A 21,944-nucleotide genomic window follows, 5' to 3' on the forward strand; every position below is an offset into this window, starting at 1 on the left:
AAAAAGCAGCTCAATCATTTAATTACCAAAAAGATGTCCAACATATTATGTAATAACATAACTAAAATCCTTGACTTTGTTGTGGATTCAAATAGCAAATAAATTCTGCTTTCATCTGATCTATTGGTTCAAACCACCTCACCCATATTGTTAATCTATTCATAATAATGAACTGGGTATTTCTACATATGTAATTGGTGAGTCATACTTGATATATATGCTTTTTTTGTAACATATTTTTAGTACTGTTGATTTGTAAAATGCCAATCACCTTGATAAATTACAAAAAACAAAATCAACTAAATTATCTGCATTGATGTGATATTATGACGATTTAAAAACGCACAACAATAATGAAATTCATTTCCATTTTTCTTTGGAATTATATTTCTTCAAATGGATATGTCTTAATTCAAGTTAATTAGACATAATAAGTGGAGTCCTGATTTCAATTAAAAATGATTTCCTAATTTAAAAACTATAGTTCATCTCTATGAAATTTAAAATTGGTTTAAAATTGGTTATCAAATAAACAATAACCATCTTAAATTTATTTTTGCTTCTCTTTTTAAAGGGGTAGCTGGATAACTCAATGGATAGGGAGCTGAGTCTGGAGTCAGGAAGATCTGATTCCAGTTCAAATCTGACAAACACTATTAAACCCTGGACAAGTCAATTAACCCTAGCTGTCTCAGTTTCCTCATCTGTAAAATGAGCTGGAGAAGAAAATGTCAAACTACTTTAGTTATCTTTGTCAAGAAAACCCCAAAAGGGTCATGAAGAGTTGGACATGACTGAAAAAATGAACAATGAAAAGTAGTCTAAACTTGGCAATCAAATAATCAATAACCACTCTATATTTTTGCTTAAATATGAATTTTTACATAAGTTTGCAAAGTACCCATTTTAAAAATGAGTTTTCCCCTTTAGGCAACATCTGATAATGAAGACTCTTTAGGATTACAAAGAGCTGAAGCAATAGGTTTGAGAATTATTTTAGATATTCAAGGAGATTAATTCACACAACTCTCTGTTCAACATACTTTTTGTAATCAGAGTACTAGACAACAAAAATAAGTTCAAATTTATTGCAAGTTTGAAAGAATGTTAATTCATCTAAATATGATGAAAGCACACAAAACATGAATTAAAATGAATGAGGGTGCCTTAAATTGGTATTCTAATTTCACTTCTAAAAAACAGTCTTTTACATTTACCTAGTGCAGAATAACTTAAATCTACAACCCATAATTTGCTATATATTGACCCTTGTAAAGAAAAGTCTCATAAGGATAATTTTTATTATTGACTCTCATTGGTCAGATTAAGAAATGAGAGTAATTGAAAACTAAAAGCTGTAAATTACTTGCCTAAATCATTAACGTTCACATAATGGTATTTCTACCCACAGAATGACCTTCATTCATTAAAACAAAAGGAGACATTTAAAATATATGTAAATATATGTACATAAAATATACATAAATAAAGGTGTGTGTGTGTGTGTGTGTTGATAGTAAACATTCAGAAATCAATAAAATTCTTACTAATTGGTTTCTGATAAGAACTTCAAGCTTCTCTCTTGATGTAGGTGTTTCAAGAAAAACCATCATTAAATATTTCTGTTTCAGATAGAACTATGCACAGTGACCAATAAAGAATATTATAAACACTGTCAAAGAAGGTCTATTCTTAGATTTGCAACACTCAAATAAGAGTTAAGATAATAGCTCACCAGACTTAAAATGGTCCACATTCTCACCTTTTTATCTTTTTCTAAAATGGTTTGGTCTCTTTGTTGTAAGAGACGTTTAAGTGACATCACTTCTTCTTTCAGCTGGCTTATAAGGACAAAATTGTCAGTTCCTCCACTATCTGCTGACTGATTTATAGAGCTACTAAAAATAAGAAGTAAAATATAATTAACAGAAGACCAAGAAAAACAGCATGTGTTCAAAATGCATAAATTAGACAATTCCACAAACATCCTTAAGGCTAATGCAAAAAAATATGTACCTGACAGAAATGGATGCAACTGGCAAATTACCTTACTAATGGCACACATTACAAATACCTGCAGAAATATAATTCAGTATTAGCTTTTAGGGGGTCAATATTTCTAGTGTAAAGCAATAGGCAGCCAATTTGTACAGTAATATCAGTATATGTTTGGCTAATGTACTATGTAATAATTCTATTCTAACAAAACTTAAAAGTTTAAAGATACTTATTGAGATCAAACTTGCATTTCTCTGAAGGGTCCCATAGTTAGAAAATGTTCTTTGAAAGTATGTGGCCTTTTCCAAATTACTTATACTCAAAAAAACACTTTTTGACTAAACAAAGCAGTAGGAACAGTGCCATTTTCATTCTATTAAATTTTCACTAAAAAACATCCAATTGATTATGGTCACTGTCCTATGTGACACAAAGAAATTAAAATAGAATATATAGTTTTCTTTATCAAATAATTGTAAACTATCAACCATCACTGTTCTCTTGGACTGAAATTTCATAGCACTGAAGAAATTCAATTTTACCTATCTCCATTGGATGGCTTGGATTCCAGTTTGGGTTTTTTCTTTGGAGTTTCATTCTGAATTGTTGCAGAGGTTTTATGGCTGAAACCAAATAAGAATCCTAAGTATAGAATACTAGCTACAGAAGTACTAACAATCAATTTAAAAAAAATAAATATAATCAATCAAAACTCATTTTGAGGTGCTTACTATATGCCTGACATTGTGCAAAGTGCTGGGGATACAAGACAAAAATATGGTCCCAGTGATTCAGAAACTCATTCAAATGGGAAGACAATTTTAAAAAAAGTACTCTGGGAGCAGAAAAGGAAATAGATCCACTGCAGAAAAAATAGGACTGAACTGACACTTGAAATGAAATTTATGATATTAAAAAGTCTAACTACTACAGAAGTGGCAGATGGGGAGGGGAGAAAAACACAAAGACACAAACCTGAAAGTCAGGAGTTCATAGGATTTTAAATTCTATTTATAACTTAGAAAATAAAAAGGTACAACTATATTCAAAATGCAAAAACACTATACTCAAATAGTTCAGAAATGATAAGCATTTACCTCTGTTTCCACAGTCCTTGCTCTTGTTCTGGACTCAGACTGCTGATTCTGAAATACACACAATTAACATCTAATAATATCTATTAATAATATTTATTATCATTGGAAAACAAAATTAAACTTTTATAAGCATGTTTTTGTCACCAAAGGAGATTCATTTATTAGAATGAAAATTGCAAAGCTAATAGTGATCCTCTACTTGTCTACACCATTTTCAGATTAAGAGTTTGTGAACTTAATTAAACAAACCATATGAATAATTTGGTCAAAGAACTCCGCTATACATCTTTATGGGTTCCTGGAAAGAAAACACAGCAATGGGGGGGGGGGGGTCTTTATAATTTGTTCCAACATCTCCAGGCTACAATCTAATATATGGGGTCTTTTAAGAATATGAAAATCACCAGATGGGTACAATAACTTCAAAGTCTGAAAGCCATCAATTTAAGACCATAGTTATGGATGGTTAAAATTTAACCATCTTATAAATCAATTGAGATTTTTACCCTAATTTAAAAATTAAGGCACGCCTCAGTAAAATTTCTGAACCTAATAAAACTCTTCCTTACTATAAAAAACTGCTTTTGCTGTATTTTAAATTAGTATCATTTTATTTATGGGGTTTGAAAAACCATCAATCATCCTCAAGGGGTGAAAAAACTTTTTTCCACATAGAACATTTTGGTTTCTCTTAATCCTATAACTTTTCCTTGCTTTCCTAAACCATTCTCCTGATTTTCTATACATATTCTGTTGGTAAATTAGATAAACAATCATCTAGTAAAGATTAAGACCATAATTGGAACATTTAAAGAGTTCACAATTCTAATTTTTAATACTGTTTATATATCATAGTATTCTTACTTCTTAAACCACTATGATACATTCCTAACTCACAGTTAGCTTGTTACTCATTATGACCTTTGGACTTTTTTTCTGCTGTACTTACACATATCTAGTCCTTCACAATCTTGCATTCATATACTTTAGTTTTTCTTCAAGTACACTATTCTGCATGTGTCCTTACTGAACTGCTGGGAAAAGAGAGTGGCATACAGACCAACCTGGAAGGCAGCAATCAGAAATTAGGTGGGTCTTTCTGAGCAAATGTGAAGAGCAAGCCATAGATTTAAAGACACAGTTGTGTATAAGTTCTTCAAACTGGTTATAACATCAATCCAAAAGAATCTTTACTTGCATTCAGCATAACAATTATTGTTTTGTTTCTGGCCACACTCAAGATACAAACAAGTAACACTAGTCACATTATCTTTAAAAACAAGGAAAAAAATTTTTCTCCATATACTCTGAGAAATACGATCCTACCAGATTATAGTGAATCTGGGATCCAACTTGATCTTTGCCTTGAACTTACTTAGCATGCACCTTCTGGTGATCTATTGTTTTAATTACTCTATAGATAGGACCCTATAGTCAGTTGTGTACTCACCTAATAGTTGGGAGGTCTAGACCATATTTTTTCCAGTTTAATGATGAGAATTTCTTGGGGGGACAAAACCAAAAACCTCAATGAAATTAAATTTTATTAACATCAACTTCCTCGTGTTAATCTACAAGACCTACCATTCTGACAGAAAAAAAAAATTGATAAGTCTCATAGGATTTGAACTTTGTAAGCTAATTGGTTCCCTTTTTCTTTATCCTCATAGAACCTATTAATTTGGGTTAGGGAGAAAACTATACTGGTACTGAGCTATCAGTATTCAAAACACATTGACAAACGTTATCTATGGTTTGTGTTCTTCCATCACCCCAAAAAAGTACAACTTGGTAATAGGTAAGACTTTCATCCTTTGTCTCCTAAATCTAGACAACTCTGTTGCAAAAGCCTAGGGGAAGGAGTTCCAAATCATATTTGAAATCATTAGTAAATTTAGATTCCCTATTGAAAAATTTGAGATATGAGAATTTAAGGCAAGTGGGAAAGTTGTAATGCTAAGTCTCAATCTTTTAATTTACTTCACACAGATTCAGGAAACTCAACTATAATACAAATGCTTCCTTTCTAATCTCTAAATCACAACTTTTAACTAATTAAATGACAGAACACAAATTTGACTTTACAAAATATCTCCTTCAAGTCCTAATTCTTTTTTCTACTCACTGGGCCAAATTTCCAGTAAACACTACATACAGACATATTTCTACCATTCTATATATCCTCTTAATTATGTATTTTCTTTGGAGGTAGGAAGGTACATCAAATATTATCTTCAGTGTGCTAGGAAAACTTGCCATCTGAAGGAAGTTTGCAGTAAATTTTGAAATGCAAAGAATCTTTACTTTCTACTTTTTCATTCCCTTATCTTTTACCATTTAGATTTTTCTTATACTATTTTCTTATACAATGTGCAAAGATCAGATAATTTTAGTGTCAAAAACCCTAGAAAGTTTTTTTTTAAATGTTACGATATTGTTGGCATCTTTTACCCAAAATTTAAAAATGGCAAATATTTCCCTTGAGTATAAAGTTCATGCAAATATGTCTGAATTAACCAGAACACAAAAGTTTTTAAAATGTTCATGGTTTTCTTTTATGGAAAAATCTCTTTAAATTGCAAATTTCCCCCACTCCACCCCAGTTTTGATATTTAGTTTTCATAAACTATTTTTATGAGAATGGTCCTTATACTAACAGTCCAATGTAATGTATAAGAAACAATGAAATACTGAAGCTTCTGATAGCCCAAGTCTATGAACTGATCATTTTTTAATATACTTTCCTTTCAATACTACTCTGTAATTACTGCCCTCTTCAAGCTGTGATTTGAGAATTAGCTTAAAGCAAATTATTCTCAGTCATATCATCATTAACATCACAAGAATTAGTAAAGAAAAAAAAATCCAAATACAAAAACATAAAGTTGTAAGTGGTGATGGTCGATGGGGAAGATGGGGACAAAATACAGTATCTGTGACCTTCAAAGAATTGACAACATGGAAAGGAAGAATAACAGGGCAAATACCCTAACCAACAAGCAAGTTGTTTTCTTATAAATGTTGAGGGAGTTCTTGAATTACAGAACTAGATACTGAAATTCTAAGTACTTACTTGTGGTGACTACTGCTGTGACGATGGTGGTGATGATGGTGGTGGTGATGGTGTTTTGAATGGTGCTGGTCTTTCTCAGTAAGTGATGAGGAAGATGAATTAGAATGTGAAGAACCCAGGCTCTTTCTCTGTTCCTTTGTCTTCTGTAAAACTCTCTTATATGACAGGGTACAAAGCCAGCATAGTAATTTTCCATCAACCTTTTAGAAGAACATTTATATTAGATCAAATAGATTCTCAATTATAACTGAAATCTCTTAAGAAATCACCTAAAATGCAGTGAAGCCTTTTAAAGAGTTTGAGTAAAATTATTCTCAAACTTGGAAAACAGAATCTTCTAAGGAATATTTAATAGGCACTCTAATGCAATTTCAGATAGATTTCAGCAATGCATTTTAGTTTAGTTTTTGATGACTCTTTTTTGTGCCATAATGGCCACTTGATGTTTGTGGAATTAATTTGAAATGAGAATGTATAAACATATAATCCATTAAGGGTAAATTATTCTTCTTCCTATTCCTAAAGTTCACATTTCTGTTTAATTTCTAGAAATATTAGCAAGAGATAATCTACTATGCCATTATTGACATTTATTTCAGTACATATTGTATATTCTCTGATAAATTATACCTCATTTTCCACAAAAGCAAAACACTCAAATTTGGTTGAAGGAATGGAAAGAAACTCAATAACAAATCTGAGTAAAATTTAAAAAGGTTTAAGCTAAAGTGCTGTTTCTAAGAAGCAAAAACCTGTTATCTACATTTAAACTAAGAACTGACTCAAGAGAACTGCAACTACCCAGTCTGACTCCTGGGTTCAGTGATGTCTTGACAAGGCCTCCTGGGGTTGCAGCAATGGAAGCAGCCACCCAGAAATATACACATTTTATCAATTTCACCTTGAATTCAAATCAGTGATGTCAGTATTTCCAGGTATCACAATACCATGAACAACAACAAAAAAAATCACCTTTCTTCTTCCTTCCTCTTTCCGATCAAAAGCACATTGTTGTTTGCACTGTTCACAGGTTTGAGGTGGTCCATATTTCTTTTCTGAATTTGTGCAACGCTGACACTTTGTGCCAATAAACGCTGCAATAATATTACAGTACTGACATGGCTTGGGCTGAAATTGATAAGAAAACAACTTTCTTTAATTTATGCATTTTAATACTGAAAATTCTAATAATACTACAATATGAAATAAAAATCAAATACTTTTATTACTATTTGGAATAGTGTTCAATGGTTATCTGCTCAAACTTGATCTCACAACTCATGAACATTATTTTTGTTTTCTTTTTTGGACTTCTGAGCTCACAAAGATAATATGAAAGCAGGAATGACAGCTGTGTTTTTAAAAGCACTAAATTATATGGAAAGAAATGAAATACTATGAATGTATACTGCCAATTCCTTAATCATACTAAATGAGAAGTCACATAAATCTTGAATTAAGATTTATCATATCTGTCAGTTTCGAAAAACTTTGTACAGTGCATGCAAACTACATCAAACATAATACCATCTTTCTTTCATGAGAAAGTATTTCATAATCTTCTAGCACCCAAGGTCCTCAAGATCATCATCAACACATTATACTGTATTACATACTATACTGGATCTAAGTGCATGAGATTTGACCAAATTTGTATCTATTTATATAATATAAAATGGTTTTTGGAAGTGAATCCTTTATACTGCTCTCATGAAATGCTTAAGTTTGAGGAAGAGGAAAGACAGGCAAATTTCAATTTTCTGAATGTTTAGGTTCTGAATAAAGAGTCCCATATCTGCTTAAAATGTTTTTTTCGCCAGGAACTATGGCTTCTCAAACCCTAGATTTAAAATGGGCATAGAAGGGGCAGCAAGGTGATGCAGCAGATAGAGCACCGGCCCTGGAGTCAGGTGTACCTGAGTTCAAATCCAGCCTCAGACACTTAATAATAATTGCCTACCTGTATGGCCTTGGGCAAGTCACTTAACACCATTGCCCTAAATTAAAAAAAAAATTAAAATGGCCATAGAAATTGTTAGTTTCATGATTGAGGACATGAGTTCCTCATTCTGTTTATTCTACTTTTAATTGAATTTATGAAGTAATGATTTCAGTTGTGTGTGCTGAAACTATGTAGCCCAAATCAACACATTTTCCATATAAATGCTTTGTCTTTAGAAAGAAACATCATTTGGCAAAGTGAAAATGTAAGTAAACACAGACTTACTGTCCCAAACTGCTTCACATTTTGAGCACACTTCTTGCAAATTGTGTTAGTTTTGCTGAAAAAAAAAATTCACGTACCATAATTAAGTCTAAATACAACTTTTAATTTACTGAAAAACCATACAGATGAACATACATAGTTGATTGTAATAGGTCAGGAACAGCTCAAACTATGTACTTCTTCGAAGTAGATAGTGAACATTGTTTTTATAGTTTGTTTTAAAACAAACAGCAAGTATAATTTTTTCAACATTAACTCTTGATCCTATCAGTAAATATTACAACTTAAACAAATTTATATGCTTTATAAGAAATAATCACAAAACCGGGATTATTACAGCCTGGATAAAACTTTTATAATCTTAAAGGTTTTAGCTCTTTTTATACAAACCTCTCCTGCTGAAATTCTGATCTGCAGTAAGTACATTTTACAATAGGATGTGCAATCCGACATTCCTGCAAGAAATTAATACAGAAATCAGTATTTAATTATACAGTCAAATCTCTTCTCCAAAAGGAGAGCAAATCTCTATAAATAATTTAAAATCAAGAGTATGTCTCTGCGAGTAGAATTGGATTATTGTTCCGTTAAATTGTTCAATTAAAACATACTGCAATCCCTTAGGGAAAAGGTAGATCTCTTTGTGTTTATTAAATTTCTGTATGCTACTGGTAGGGTTAAATAACCATGGTAACCTTGTACAGGCAGTTTTAAGGTTTTGCAGTTTTGCAACGCTGCTTACAAACGATGGGTTTGATTTTAATAGGATCTGAGAGGATTCGAATGAGACCAATTCTCTCTGTGTCCATCCCCAGACAAGTCCTTCTGCTTTTTCTGCGCTGAAGAGGTCACCATTCAGTCCCCTCGTGAGGTTTCAAGTGATCCCTAAATGCTGAAAGGGGAGAGCTTGAAAGGGCTGGGAACCGGGACAAAAACGCCGCCTCCGGGGGACAGGTGGCTGGCAGGCTCCGGGGCTCGGCCCCACCCCGGGCGCCTCGGGTCCCGGCCCCCAGGCGCGAGGGCGCCTCCCGAGCCCCAGCCCGCAGCCCCCGAGGCGCCGGCGAGGGGAGGAAGGAGGCGGAGCGCGGGACACCCAGCCCCCTCCCAGGCCACGTCCGACCAGACCCCGCCCGGCGCACACGGACCTTGCAGAGCTGCTGCCCCTGGGAGAGCTCCTCGAAGGGATAGCGCTGGGTACACTTGGTGCAGGCGTACAAGGCCGAGGCCGCCATCCTCTCCCTCCTCCGCCGACGCGGGGCCCCGCGGGGCGCTCCGGGGCAGCCTGGGCACCGGGCCCCGGCCGCGCGCCGCTCCAGACGCTGCCCCCCTCAACCCCCTCCCGCGCCCACCACGGCCCGACTACGGCGCCGCCGCCGAGGCGGACTCCACACCGACGCCACGGCCGTCTCCCTCCGCCTGGCTGCGCCACCCGCCCGCCCAGCCCCGCAACGGTTCCCGGCCGCTCCCTCCTAGGCCCCGACAGCGGCGGAGGGAGACGAAAGGGAGAGTCCAAGCCTAGATTAGCTGCGAGGCGACAGATCCGCTTCCTCCTTCTTCTCTCTATTCTCAGCCGGATTGGCTGTGGCCGCCTTGACGTTATTCAGACGCCACGCCCCCGTCCTCACCCCGGATACGCGCAGAGCCCCCACAAAGGAAGGAGGTCGCTGGCCAATAGCAGCTCGCTGATGTCCGCGCGGGAAACTCGCTTAAAAAAATCTTTCCCCAGCCCAGAGGCCAGGGTCCTTGTGCTCGCTAGCGGCCAATCCGGTGTCAAGGGGAGGATTCTTGAATCCGATTGGGCATATGCCACCAAAGACTTTCCCTCCTGCTCTTCTGACTCGCTGTATTTTTGACTCTAATTGGACCGTGTAATTTGAGCGCCTTCCATACTCCCTCGTCATTGGTCGGACTTGGTAAGCACCGCCCTCTGAGAACTACCCTAATCCATTGTCATCTTCTCCGACCCTGAGCCAATGGGAATGTTTTGTATTCCCGGGAATACAAACGTCAGTTGGGCTTATTGACTTCGGAAGGCCATTTTAAGACACCGACCCAAAATAAAACCCCGAAGAATTTCCTTTGCCCGCGTTGCCCGGCTCAAACTAGTTCTGCCCCTTCCTCGCATCGCCTTTGGAGTTATCCGGTTTTGTTATTGGCCCTCTTTGCTCTCAATCTGACACTTTATGGCGTCATCCCGCGAAGGGGCGGGTTCTTTTTCTCCCACCACTCCCGGACGAGGTCCTCTTCTTTGATTGGTTATTTGTGACGCCTCTCCAGGTTTGTTGTCCTTTGGCTGTGCGCAGGGAGCGTGCGCGGGAAGGGGGTGGGTAGATCTCCGGCTTCCTTACTAGCGGCGCTACCCCGGGGCCTCCTCCGCCTGCACCCCGCCGCTGGCTCGGTGGTGGACCGGGCTGCGCCGGGAAGGCTCGGCGGCCCCCTCGTGGGCGGGGCACGAGCCTGGAGGCCGGGCCAGTGAACCCCCGCAGCCCTGTCCGGAGGAGGAGCCTGCTGGCAGGCGGGAAGATGGCGGCGTCGCCTGGTTACTCCCGATGCTCGGTAAGGGACTGTTTGCGTTCCAACGGGGGCCGGGAGGGCGCCTCCGGGCCAGCCGCGACCCTGACGCCCTCGCCTGGCTCCCGTCGGCTTCCTGGGGAGTCACCAGAGCTCCCCGAGCTCCCCCGGCTCCTTCCTTCCTCTCTTCCCGCCTTCCCGCAGTGTCTCCCGCTTCCTGGAGGTGAACATGACCTCTGCCCCCAGGCCCACCGAGGGTCCTTAAGTCACCCCGGGCCCGGCTGCCCGGGTATTCTCAGGGCCCTCCTCCCTGCAGCCCCCCAGCCTGGGCAGAGGGGCGCACCGGTCGGAATGGCAGGATTTAACGCGGTTGAGTCACGCTTGGACATTTAAAAAAAATTCCATTTCACAAATGTAAAACGGGGGGAGGCTTTCTGGTCAGAAGTACCCGAGTTCAAGTCCGGCCCCAGACACTTAATAATGACCTAGCTGTGTGGCCTTGGACAAGGTAACCTCATTGTCTAGCAAAAAAAAAAACTAAAAAAAAACAGATTCGGGGCTTTCGGGGTACTCCAGACTCAAGGTAAGTGAAGCCTGTGATAAGCAGGAAGATGGAAGCCACAGTCTCGTTGGTAGTACCCTTAATGAGCCAGTGATTGTATTTTAACGCCTTGGATTCCCGTCCACATTCAGGTTTGGATACTCCTTAGAAGGGCAAGAGTTAGCTGGAAAAGAGTAGCATTAGCTTGGGTAGTACGGTGCCATAGAAAGAGCCCTGGATTTGGAATGAATTTGAATCCGGGCTTTGCCAATTCGCGGGATTTGTGGGACCCCGTGCAAAACATATTGTGTCTCTGGGCCTGCTTCCTCATCTGTCAAATGAAGGTCTGAAGTCTCTGCTCGATGATCCTATGAAATATAAATAGGAGTCATTCAACTTTGCTAAAAGCTGTGGGTATAAATTGTAAATAGGCCAGATTAGGTTTGATATAAGGAAAAAAAACTTAACTGTTTCAAAAAATGGAAGAGTGCCTTAGGAAATAAACTCTCACTAGAGATATTCTAGATATTCTATCTAGCAAAGACTGGATGACCACTATCAGGTTCACCTTTCCAACTTCTCTTAAATATGCCCACTTCTCTTTTGACACTCATTCCTGGATTATTTATTGTAATAATAAAACCTGGCGGGTCTGCCTGCCTCAAGTCTCTCCCCACTCCAGTTCATTCTCCATTTAGCCACTGAAGTGATTTCCCTAAAATGCAGGTCATACTCATCTTCCTAATAAACTCCTGTGGCTTCTGTGATCTGCTTGGCATTCAAAGCACTTGATAATCTAGCCCCCTCCCATGTTTCCATACCATATTATGCAATAAGTACTCCTTAATCCAATTACACCAGCCTTCTGGACTCTCCCATTAAACAGCTAACTCCTCCTGATTCTAAGTATTTTCTTTATCCTCCATGCTTGGAATGCTCTCCTTCCTCCACTCCTATTACTAACTTCCTAGCTGCTAAAATCCTGCCTTCTAAGGAATCCTCTCCCCAATCCCTCTTAATTCCAGTGCCTTCTCTCTGTAATTTCCTATTTATCCAAAGACTTACTATGTATAAGTATTGTTTGCATGTTGTCTCCCCCATTAGATGGTAAACTGCTTGAGGACAGGGACTATTTTATGCTTCTTTTTCTATCCCCAGTGCTTAGCATGGTGCTTGACATATTTTAGGTGTTTGATAAATGCTTATTAATTGATCTGTGGGATTTACTCTAGGGAAGATTCTTGCTCAGATCATAGCTTGAACTAGAGAGCCTCTGTTTTCCCCTGTTCTAAACTTTGTAGATTATTTTAATGTCAAAATCAGAATCTCAGACTTGGAAGAGACCTCAGTAGCCAAGTGGTTGAGTCTGTCCCTGGACAAGTCTCCACCAAAGTATAATTGACAAGTGTTAACCAGCTTGAACTGGAGATCTGCAGTGGAGAGAACAGTTTCTCCTCTTGCAACTAATTTTAACTTTTAGAAAGCATTTCACTAAACTTAAACTAGGCCTCTTTACAACTAACATCTACTGTTTCTATTTTATCCTGATGTCGTTTTTTTTTTTTACTATTTGATCTTGAGCAGATCACTTTTCTTCTCATCTCAGCAATGAAATGAAGAATATGCTTGTAATTTGTAATGTTTTTCTAGTTTTGCAAGATTAAATCTTGTGAAATAAGCATTGAGTTTTGAACTCAGTAGATGAGTTTGAATCTTGGTCCAGTCGCATAACTGGTCTTTGATTGTGAACAAAATCCTTTCTCTTCTGAGTTGTAAAATAAGAGAATTGACTAGATTATCTCTAAGGGACTTTCTTGTTCTATGTTTTATGAATGTGTGAAATCTCTTGTTCAAATATGTATGGCACATCTGCAGACATCTGCCCACTTTCTGATAATCCCATCATTTAGTTAAGCTAACATTTATTGAAGAGTTTTTCTCCTTCCCATTTTTTTTGTTTGTGTAGTTCTTCTGTTTTCCACCAAAATCTTAATTATCCTTTATGGCCCAGTTGAAATCTCCACTTTACTGAAATCTTTCCTGATTAACCTCTGGCTTTCTTTTGATAAAGGATTATGGCATATTTAGTTACCTCCCCTATCAAATCGCAAACATGTAGAAGTAAGGAAACCCTGACTTATGTTTTTCATTTCTCATTGTGTTCTTTACAGTCAGTAAAACAATTTATTAAGTTTCTGCTATGTTCCATGCATTATGCTAAGTGTTGGGGATAATAATAATAACAATTATATAACTACCCATACTAGGTTCTATGGTAAACATTTTTTCTCATTTACTCAGGTGCTGCTATTATTCCCTTTTTACAGATGAGGAAACCAAGGCAGACAGAGGTTAAGTAACTTGTCAGGGGTCTCACAGGTAGTGTCAGAGACCAGACTTCCATGATCAGTGAGTGCTTTCTCTACTGTGTCACTAAAGGCAAAAAGCATTCTCAGCTCTAATTGGGAGAGACAGCATGCAAATTTGAAAATCCAGTATATATACAGGATAAATTGGAGAAAATACTCTAGAATTAAAAGGGTTTAGGAAAGACTTCCTGTAGTAAGTGAGATTTTGGCTGAAATCTGAAAGAATTCTGGGCATTGGGATACCAAGTAAAAATGCCTGGAATCAAGAAGATTTTTCTGTCTTCTGAAGGAACAGTATGGAGGCCAGTGTCACTGGAACACATAGATGGGTAGGGGAAGTGACATCAATTTATTAAAGTCTTTGAATGCCAAACATAATTTTACATCTGATGCTGATTTATTGAATAGGGAAGGTGACATGGCCAGAGCTGGGCTTTAAGAGAATCACTTTGACAACTGAGTATAGAATGAACATGATTCCATCTCATATACTTGTTTTAAGGAGAAAGAATTAGGGCAGGGAGATCAATCATCAAGTTATACAACAATAGAGATTTTAATGATGAGGGCCTACACTAGGGTGGTGCAGTTGTTAGAGAAGAGAAAGAGATATAAATGAGAGAGGTAAAATCAACAGGTCTTGATGGGGGGGGGGGTGATGGCAGACATCAAGAATGGACATCTATTAGGAAAGAGGAGGTCTAGGGGAAAGATAATGAATTACAATTTGTACCTGTTGAGTTTGCTTGTTTCTGTGATTAGTTCTCAGAATAGAAGTTTGGAGGTGTGGCTGGAACTGGTAGAAAGGTTGGGACTGAAGTAAATATAGAATGATCATCATAGAGGTGCTAATTAAATTCCCGTGGGAGTTGAAGAGAACACCAGTAAAATCGAATAGAGGGAGAAGGGAAGAGAGCCCAGGACAGAGCTCTAATCAAAAAATTATTTAAGAAATGAATGAATGACTTCTACTATGTACTAATAATACAGGACTTTGGGGATATAATTTAATGGGTCATTGAACTCACTAATGTTTATATGTCCCTTCAGAGATTCAGATTGTGACTCCTCAGATCTTCTCATTTTGTATTATTCTTGACCAGATCCACACATGTGCTCAGGGTTCTCCTTGAATTCTTTTGACATTGTTTGTACAAACACCTCAGAAACACACCCAGCCAGCATTATCTCCTTTTCTGGTATTTATCATATCTGATATTTTTAAAGACTCATTATTCTTCAGTAATAATAATAAAATTGTTGCCTCCTATATTTCACCCCGTGTCTCCATGGCTCTCTGGTTGACCTTCAACTTTATTTCTTTGAAGATTGTATATTATTCTTTGATTCAGAGCCATACAGTAGCATCCCCAGAACAACATTAATTTTGGAAAAACTGGCCCTTTGTTTGAAGGTGTCATTTAGAGACATTATGAGAATTGTTCAGTGTTTTGCAACAGGGTATTGATGATGGTGGTATGTGATAAACAAGACTAAGAATAATAGTTAACATGGGGCAGCTAGGTGGTACAGCGGATAGAGCACTGGCTCTGGAGTCAGATGCACCTCAGTTCAAATCTGACCTCAGACACTCAATAATTACCCAGCTGTGTGGCCTTTGGGCAAGCCACTTAACCCCATTGCCTTGCCAAAAAAAACAAAAAACAATCCACAAGAATAATAGTTAACAAATTTGCATGAGACAGTCAGGAGCCAAATGATAGAGCACCAGACCAACGTTAATGCAATTAAATGGAACTCGTAGACTTAAAAATAAAGCATTGTTACACAAGTTTAACAACTTCATAAATTCACAAGTAGATCTGGGGGTTTTAGTGAACCACAAACTCAGTTACTTCATTAATATGGTATAAAGACAATGCTCAAATAGGTTTTAATGATTGGCTAAGCTTTTTTTGTGTATTTTGTGATTAGTTCTGGATACCTTATTTTAGAAAGGACATTGACCAACTTCAGAGCATCCAGAAGAGAACAACCATGATGGTGAAAAGCTTCAAGATCATATTTTATAGGACAGATATTTGAAGGAAGGAGGGAAGTTTAACTTGAAGAATAGAAGACTTAGATGACATGATAGTTATCTTTTAAGTGTTTAAGATGACTTAGGTGGTACAGTGGATGGTATTGTATCTCATCCTGAAGATAAATTTGTCCTCAGACACTTTACCAACCATAAGATCCTAGTTAACCTTTCCAATTTCCTTACATGCCAAATGGGGCTAATAGTGCCCACTATTCTGGGTTGTTTTGAGGATAAGATGAGATATTATTCATAAAACATTTTGCAAAATTTAAAGCACCATCTATGCTAGTTCTTTGAAGGGCTGTTATGGAGAAAAGAAATTAGATTTGTTTTGCTTGACCCCAAAGGACAGAACTAGGAACAAGGGTTGAAGTTTCTGGTAGTAAGGGAAAACATCGTAATAAATAGAAATAACAATAAAATAGAATGAACAACACCAGGAAGTGGTGCATCTTTCTTACTAATCTTTAAGCAAATTTAGATGGTAAGATACAGGTTGAATAAAATGGCCCCTAAAATTTTTATTCAGTTCTAACTCCTATTTTGTTGTGAAAAGCAATAGAAGGTTTTTTCAGCTAAGTATTAAAGTAATTATAGTGCAGTTTCTGGACCTTAATTTTCTTATATGTAAAATGAAGGGAATTGAGTAGATTGCCTTTAAGGTCTCTTGAAGTTCTGAATTTATGATTCTAAATTTAATTGAATGTCTAGATACAAAATGATTGGGAAGAAATGGGGAAAGAGACTGAACTCCCTGCCCTCATAATTCACAGAAGGATGATTTTACTTTTAATTGTGCTATGTTCATGACCCTCAACCCTTCAATTCCCAACATGTCTTTTTCCCTATTTTTCTCTGCCATATTTTTTATTCTCTCTGGGAGCTTCAATCCCTTCATTGCTCTTTGGTTCTCCCAGTCTCCCACCCAAGCAAAACATGAATGCCACCAAAAAAAAAGTTAATGTGGTCTCAAAGGACACTCAAGACCTAAAGCCAGAAGATAAAACTCTAAAGATTCTACAAAAGCAAGCATCAAAGAAAATAAGGTTTGAGCTCAAATTCAACTAGAATTCCTGAAAAAGATGAAGCAGCAATGTAGAAAAAAAAGACTAAAATGATTTTTGTCAATGAAATTTAGAGTCAAGGTAAAAAGCAGAGAAGTAAAACCTTTGGAAGAAAGAATGTAACAGCTTGGCAAAAGAGGTACAAAGTACAAGTAACAAACTCCCAGAAAATTAAAATGGACCAAATAGAAGCCAATAGCTCCATGAGACAGCCTTTAAACAAAAGTTAAATGATTGAAAACAGAAAAGAAAATGTAGATATATCAAAAACTACTGATCTAGAAAACAGATTGAGGAGAAACAAATTTAAGACTCAATGAACTATCTGAATGTAGTGAACATAAAAAAGCCTAGATACCATATTTCAAAATTTTTTTTTATAAAAAGCTTTCCAGAATGCTTAAAACCAGAGGGCAAAGTGAATAGAAAGCATCAATTTACCTCTTCCTGAAAGAAACCCCCAAAAGAAAACTGAGGAACATCCCATCAAAATCTAGAACTTGTAGGTCAAAGAAGTATTGTAAGAAGGCTGCAAGAAATAATTCAATCACAAATCATAACATCCAACACTAAAAAAGGAACAGAGAACTTGGAATACAAATTCCAGAAAGCAAAGGCTACGAATTTACCACCAAAAATAACTTAACTAGCAAAAAAAAAAATGAGTGTAATGTTACATGGGGGGGGGGGGATTGCATTTTAGTAAAGTAGACTTCAAGCATTCCTGATGAAAAGACCAGAGCAGTGTAGAGAAACTTTATGTCTTGATTTTAAGAATGAAAGGAGAAGGAAAGAGAAAAACACCCAGAAGGATGGAGAAATGAAAGGAAAATTAGGGAGTATCTCACATAATCGGAGAATGCAAATAGAAATCTCTATAAACAAGGAGAAGTGGTTGAGGAGAAGTTGCTGACACTTGAACCTCATTCTCATTTGAACTGGTCTAAAGAGGGAAGAATATATGCACACACCCAAAAACATGTATATTGGATAGAGAAATTCATTTTAATCAATAGGAGGAAAAGGGAATGTGAGAAGAAGTGATCAGAGAAATTAGAAGAAGGGTAGATTAAGGGATGGATTAACACTAAACAAAACAAACTTTAAGTATGTACAAAAATATTTCAACCTCTTTTTGAAGTAGCAAAAATTGGAAATTTAAATAATTTGTGGAATGATTGAATGTGATGGAATGCTAATATGCTGTGAAAAATGATGGAGGGAATGGTTTCAGTTAAACCTGGGGGAGACATGTATGAACTGATGCAGAGTGAAGGGAACAGAAGGAGCACCATTTATGCAATAACATCAATATGGTAAAGACAAAAACTATGAAAGAATTAAGGAACTCTGATTACCAGATACATAATCCTTTAGGACTAACAATGAAATTTAGCTACCTATTGATAGATGAAAGATTCAGAGTTCAGAATAAGACATATTTATTCATTTATTTAGCCATTTTCTTATTTGTAGTATTTTTTTAGGGTTTTTTTGCAAGGCAAATGGGGTTAAGTGACTTGCCCAAGGCCACACAGCTAGGTAATTATTAAATGTCTGAGACCAGATTTGAACCCAGGTACTCCTGACTCCAGGGCCAGTGCTTTATCCACTGCGCCACCTATCTGCCCCATTCTTATAGTATTGACCAACATGTGCATGTTTTGTTTGCCTTTAAAAAGATTTTGATAAGTCTTAGCATAAGATTAGCTATTAGGGGTAAGAGTGAGGAGCCAAAGATAACACTTAAATTACAAATCTGTACCCTCAGCAATAATAGGGAAATTGAGAAAGAAGTGAATGTTTTGGGGGAAAAGATAAATGAGTTCATTTTTGGACATGTTTAGTTGGACGTGTGTATGAGATATCAAGATTGAGATATCCAAAAAGCACTTAGATATACAAAATTGGAACTTTGGAAAGAGGAGTGGATAAATCTGGGAATCTTTTGAATGGTGATTTCAATTGAATCCAGTAAAGCTAAGAGGATTACCAAATAAATATAGATGACTCCTGACAGATCTTTAGGGAATATACATGGTTGGGGTACAACCTAATTGAAGATCCAGCAAAGAGTGAAGGAGAACCAGGAAAGAGCAGTGTCAGGAACAAACACACACACACACATACACACACACACACACACACACACACACACACACACACACACGCTGTAGAAGAGGATTGATAAAAGGCCCTTTGCTTTTGGAGGTGGGGAGCTGGAGAAAGAGGTTTAATTTGAATGAAGCTTGGAAGCCAGATTGTAGAGCTAAAGAGAAATAAAATTGTAGATATCTTTTGTAAATGACCTTTAATAAAAAGGAAGGTGTGTGTGTGTGTGTGTGTGTGTGTATAGTACAATAACTAGTAGGAATGGACAAATCAATTGAGGGCTTTTTTGAGTATGAGAGAAAAGATTAGGAAAAATGGGAATGATAGGGCAGGTTGCTGGAGAATTTAAGATGATTTAGAATTTACAATGAGATAACAACCATTCATTATTAACAAAACTAAATCTGTTTCCTTTTTCAGAACATCCTACCTGAACCACCTCTTTCTACTGCAGCCATGGTTCGACTGTCTACATCTTCATATGTAGTCTATCCACCTGATAAACCTTTCCTTAATTCAGATATAAGAATCTCTCCACAAAAGCCAACATGTGCTTATCCAGAAAGCAATAGCAGAGGTAAAGTAGACAAATAAATTTGATTTTTATCTGAGGTTAATTTGGGTTAAAATTGTGTTGTAGTCAATATTTTTCAATTCAGATCCTCATTTCCTCCTTTTTTTTTAATGATATTTTGGTTTGCATTTGAATGTTTGTGAACTAACAGCAAAAAGAGAATTGTATAAGTTTAAATCTTATGTAGACTTGAGGGTATTTTTCTAGTCTAATTCCATTCCAAAACATACTTATGTTATCCAAAACAGGTATGTATTTATAGGATCATAGATTTACAACTGAAAAGGGACCTAAAAGACTTTCTAATCCATCTCTATTATTTTATAGATGAGAAAATTAAGATTTAGAGAAGTAATGTGACTTGTCTATAGTCACATAGTATATTAAGCAAATAACTAAGTTTAGAGATTTTCAGGAGTCAGTTGATGCCATAGCTCAGTGTTTGAGCATCATTACTGAAAGACATTGTTTACATATAACCACCCTCTCTTCCTGCAAATTAATCTTACAAAATATTTGTGATTTTAAAAGGTGAGTAAATTTTGTGAATTATTATTTTAAATTTATTAAAGTAACAAAAGCCAAATATTTTTTGTTAAAGAGGATGCTTTTTGTTAAGTGAGAAATAAAATCATTCTGTTTTGTATTTTAACTCACTAAAGAGAATTTTAGAGCCAGACTCCTAGCCAGAAAGATCTTGTTTCAAATCCTGCTTCTAACTGTGAATTAGTCACTTCATCTCCTTGAGCCTCAGTTTCCTCATCTATAAAAGGGGAAATAAAAATACATAACAGGGTTTTAATGAAGTTCAAATGAGATAATTTAAGTTAATTTTGCAAACTTAATAATGTATTTCTTTTATATCTTCCTGCAATTCTTTGCTTAGTGCTGAATACTAATTAACTTAATTTTTAATGTAAATTTTAAGACTCCAGATATGAAGTAAACTACTATTTATGCAGAATTCAAATAGCCAGATAGTTCAGTGGTTTCAATTTTAATTGATCATATTAATGATTCAGAAGTATTGTAAGATTATATTTTAAAGTTAAAAATTATAATAGAAAGAGGTGTATGATGTGTCATTATGTTTGATATGATTTAGATGCTGCATATTATAAATATTTTTGAATTCTTGATTGAAATATACCATATAGTAATTCTTAGTTGACTAGAACATTCAGTTTTTCATTTGTAGGAATTCTCTAATAATTCAATGTAACTATAATTCTAATGTAAATATAAAAATAATTAGTTGGTATCTTTCTTTTGATCTACCAGAAGTTAGTTATAACCAAATCCTTAAATCATTTTTACCAGACTTAAATATGCCTTCTTGTACAGCTGGTCACCTAGCAACTTTCTGTTCTCTTCCTTCATTTGTGCTTGAAATTTTCCATTTTCTTCCCTTACCTCCCTCCTTGGCTGCTACATGGAGAATTTTGCCTACTCTACTCTGACCATATTTTATACTACACCTCTTTTTAATATGCTGCAATTTGTGTATTATGGGCATTGTTTTCCTTTTGTACTATTTCATATCCCACTTAGAGGTTCATCCTACTTTTCATCTAGAGACCCAGCCTTAATTCTTTGGTGAAACAACCAATATTTCATTAAACCTTATAGAGGACTTGAATATGATCTAACCCAATCCTCATTTTAAAGAATAGGAATCTTTAAATTCAGAGATCTGAAATTCATTTCAGAATTTTTCTGAAGTATAAATGAATTTTATTTCAGTTCTTTTTGAACCTACAAATAGCTTGGGGGTTTTTTTGGGTTTTTTTTAGTGAAGTCTGTGGAGCAGGATGGAAATAAGAAAATTCAAGCAATTTTTTTAACCTCTTTTTTCTGTTGTTGCTCTCATTTTAAAAACAAAACAGCAGCCTTAGAAAACTTCAGAAACTGTGTTTTTGTTTTAGGGACAGAAAAATGGGGAAGTTGTAAGATTTCTTCAGAGACTCAAGGGATTATGACAGGTGTTAATGGTAGAAATAGAAGCAGGCAAGGCAGTCCCTTGGGTTCCTCAGGAAAAAAAAAGAAAGGATGTGACAAGGAAAACACATGAGGTTTCAACATCATTAAGCCCTGATCTCCTTCCATTTGTCCTCCATCCTCCTATACTTTCTAACTTTGCTGAGGCTCCTGCTGTAAGTGATGGCCCAATCAATTCTTTAGTCAACATTAATTAAATGCTTACTTAATAATACCAATCAGTATTCTAGACGCTAAAGATAGACAAAGACAAAATAGTCCTGGACCTCATGGAACTTATGTGAAATAAATACAAGGTGGTGAAGTGCTGGGTTGGAAGCAAGCAGGAAGAACCAA

At 36.6% G+C, this 21,944-nt stretch overlaps 2 protein-coding genes across 25 annotated transcripts in view; one reads left to right on the forward strand and one right to left on the reverse strand.

Moving 5' to 3' along the window:
- The window catches only part of FAM76B (family with sequence similarity 76 member B), a 217,547-nt gene that overhangs the window by 187,955 nt on the left and 7,648 nt on the right, over positions 1 to 21,944 (reverse strand). For 4 of the 8 annotated variants that reach the window (XR_012474351.1, XM_074216526.1, XM_074216527.1 and 1 more), the window contains exons 1-8: positions 9,541 to 9,718; positions 8,786 to 8,850; positions 8,396 to 8,450; positions 7,141 to 7,296; positions 6,169 to 6,368; positions 3,096 to 3,143; positions 2,541 to 2,621; positions 1,763 to 1,898 (exon numbers count right to left, since the gene is read on the reverse strand). Coding sequence is in view for 7 of the 8 variants with exons in the window: in XM_074216526.1 (XP_074072627.1) it covers positions 1,763 to 1,898; positions 2,541 to 2,621; positions 3,096 to 3,143; positions 6,169 to 6,368; positions 7,141 to 7,296; positions 8,396 to 8,450; positions 8,786 to 8,850; positions 9,541 to 9,627 (828 nt within the window). In the remaining variant the exon portion in view is untranslated. Of the gene's footprint in view, positions 1 to 1,762; positions 1,899 to 2,540; positions 2,622 to 3,095; positions 3,144 to 6,168; positions 6,369 to 7,140; positions 7,297 to 8,395; positions 8,451 to 8,785; positions 8,851 to 9,540; positions 9,722 to 21,944 lie in introns of those variants that run through there. The other 4 variants (XM_074216524.1, XM_074216522.1, XM_074216521.1 and 1 more) reach the window with 4 other exon arrangements.
- CEP57 (centrosomal protein 57) overlaps positions 9,980 to 21,944 on the forward strand; it is a 118,082-nt gene continuing 106,117 nt past the window's right edge. For 7 of the 17 annotated variants that reach the window (XM_074216510.1, XM_074216511.1, XM_074216504.1 and 4 more), the window contains exons 1-2: positions 10,713 to 10,951; positions 19,457 to 19,613. In XM_074216510.1, the coding sequence (XP_074072611.1) occupies positions 10,919 to 10,951; positions 19,457 to 19,613 (190 nt within the window). In that variant the 5' untranslated portion in view covers positions 10,713 to 10,918. Of the gene's footprint in view, positions 10,309 to 10,340; positions 10,673 to 10,712; positions 10,952 to 19,456; positions 19,614 to 21,944 lie in introns of those variants that run through there. The other 10 variants (XM_074216509.1, XM_074216514.1, XM_074216518.1 and 7 more) reach the window with 7 other exon arrangements.

This window comes from Macrotis lagotis, chromosome 1, assembly GCF_037893015.1.
Source record: "Macrotis lagotis isolate mMagLag1 chromosome 1, bilby.v1.9.chrom.fasta, whole genome shotgun sequence".
NCBI lineage: Eukaryota > Metazoa > Chordata > Mammalia > Peramelemorphia > Peramelidae > Macrotis > Macrotis lagotis.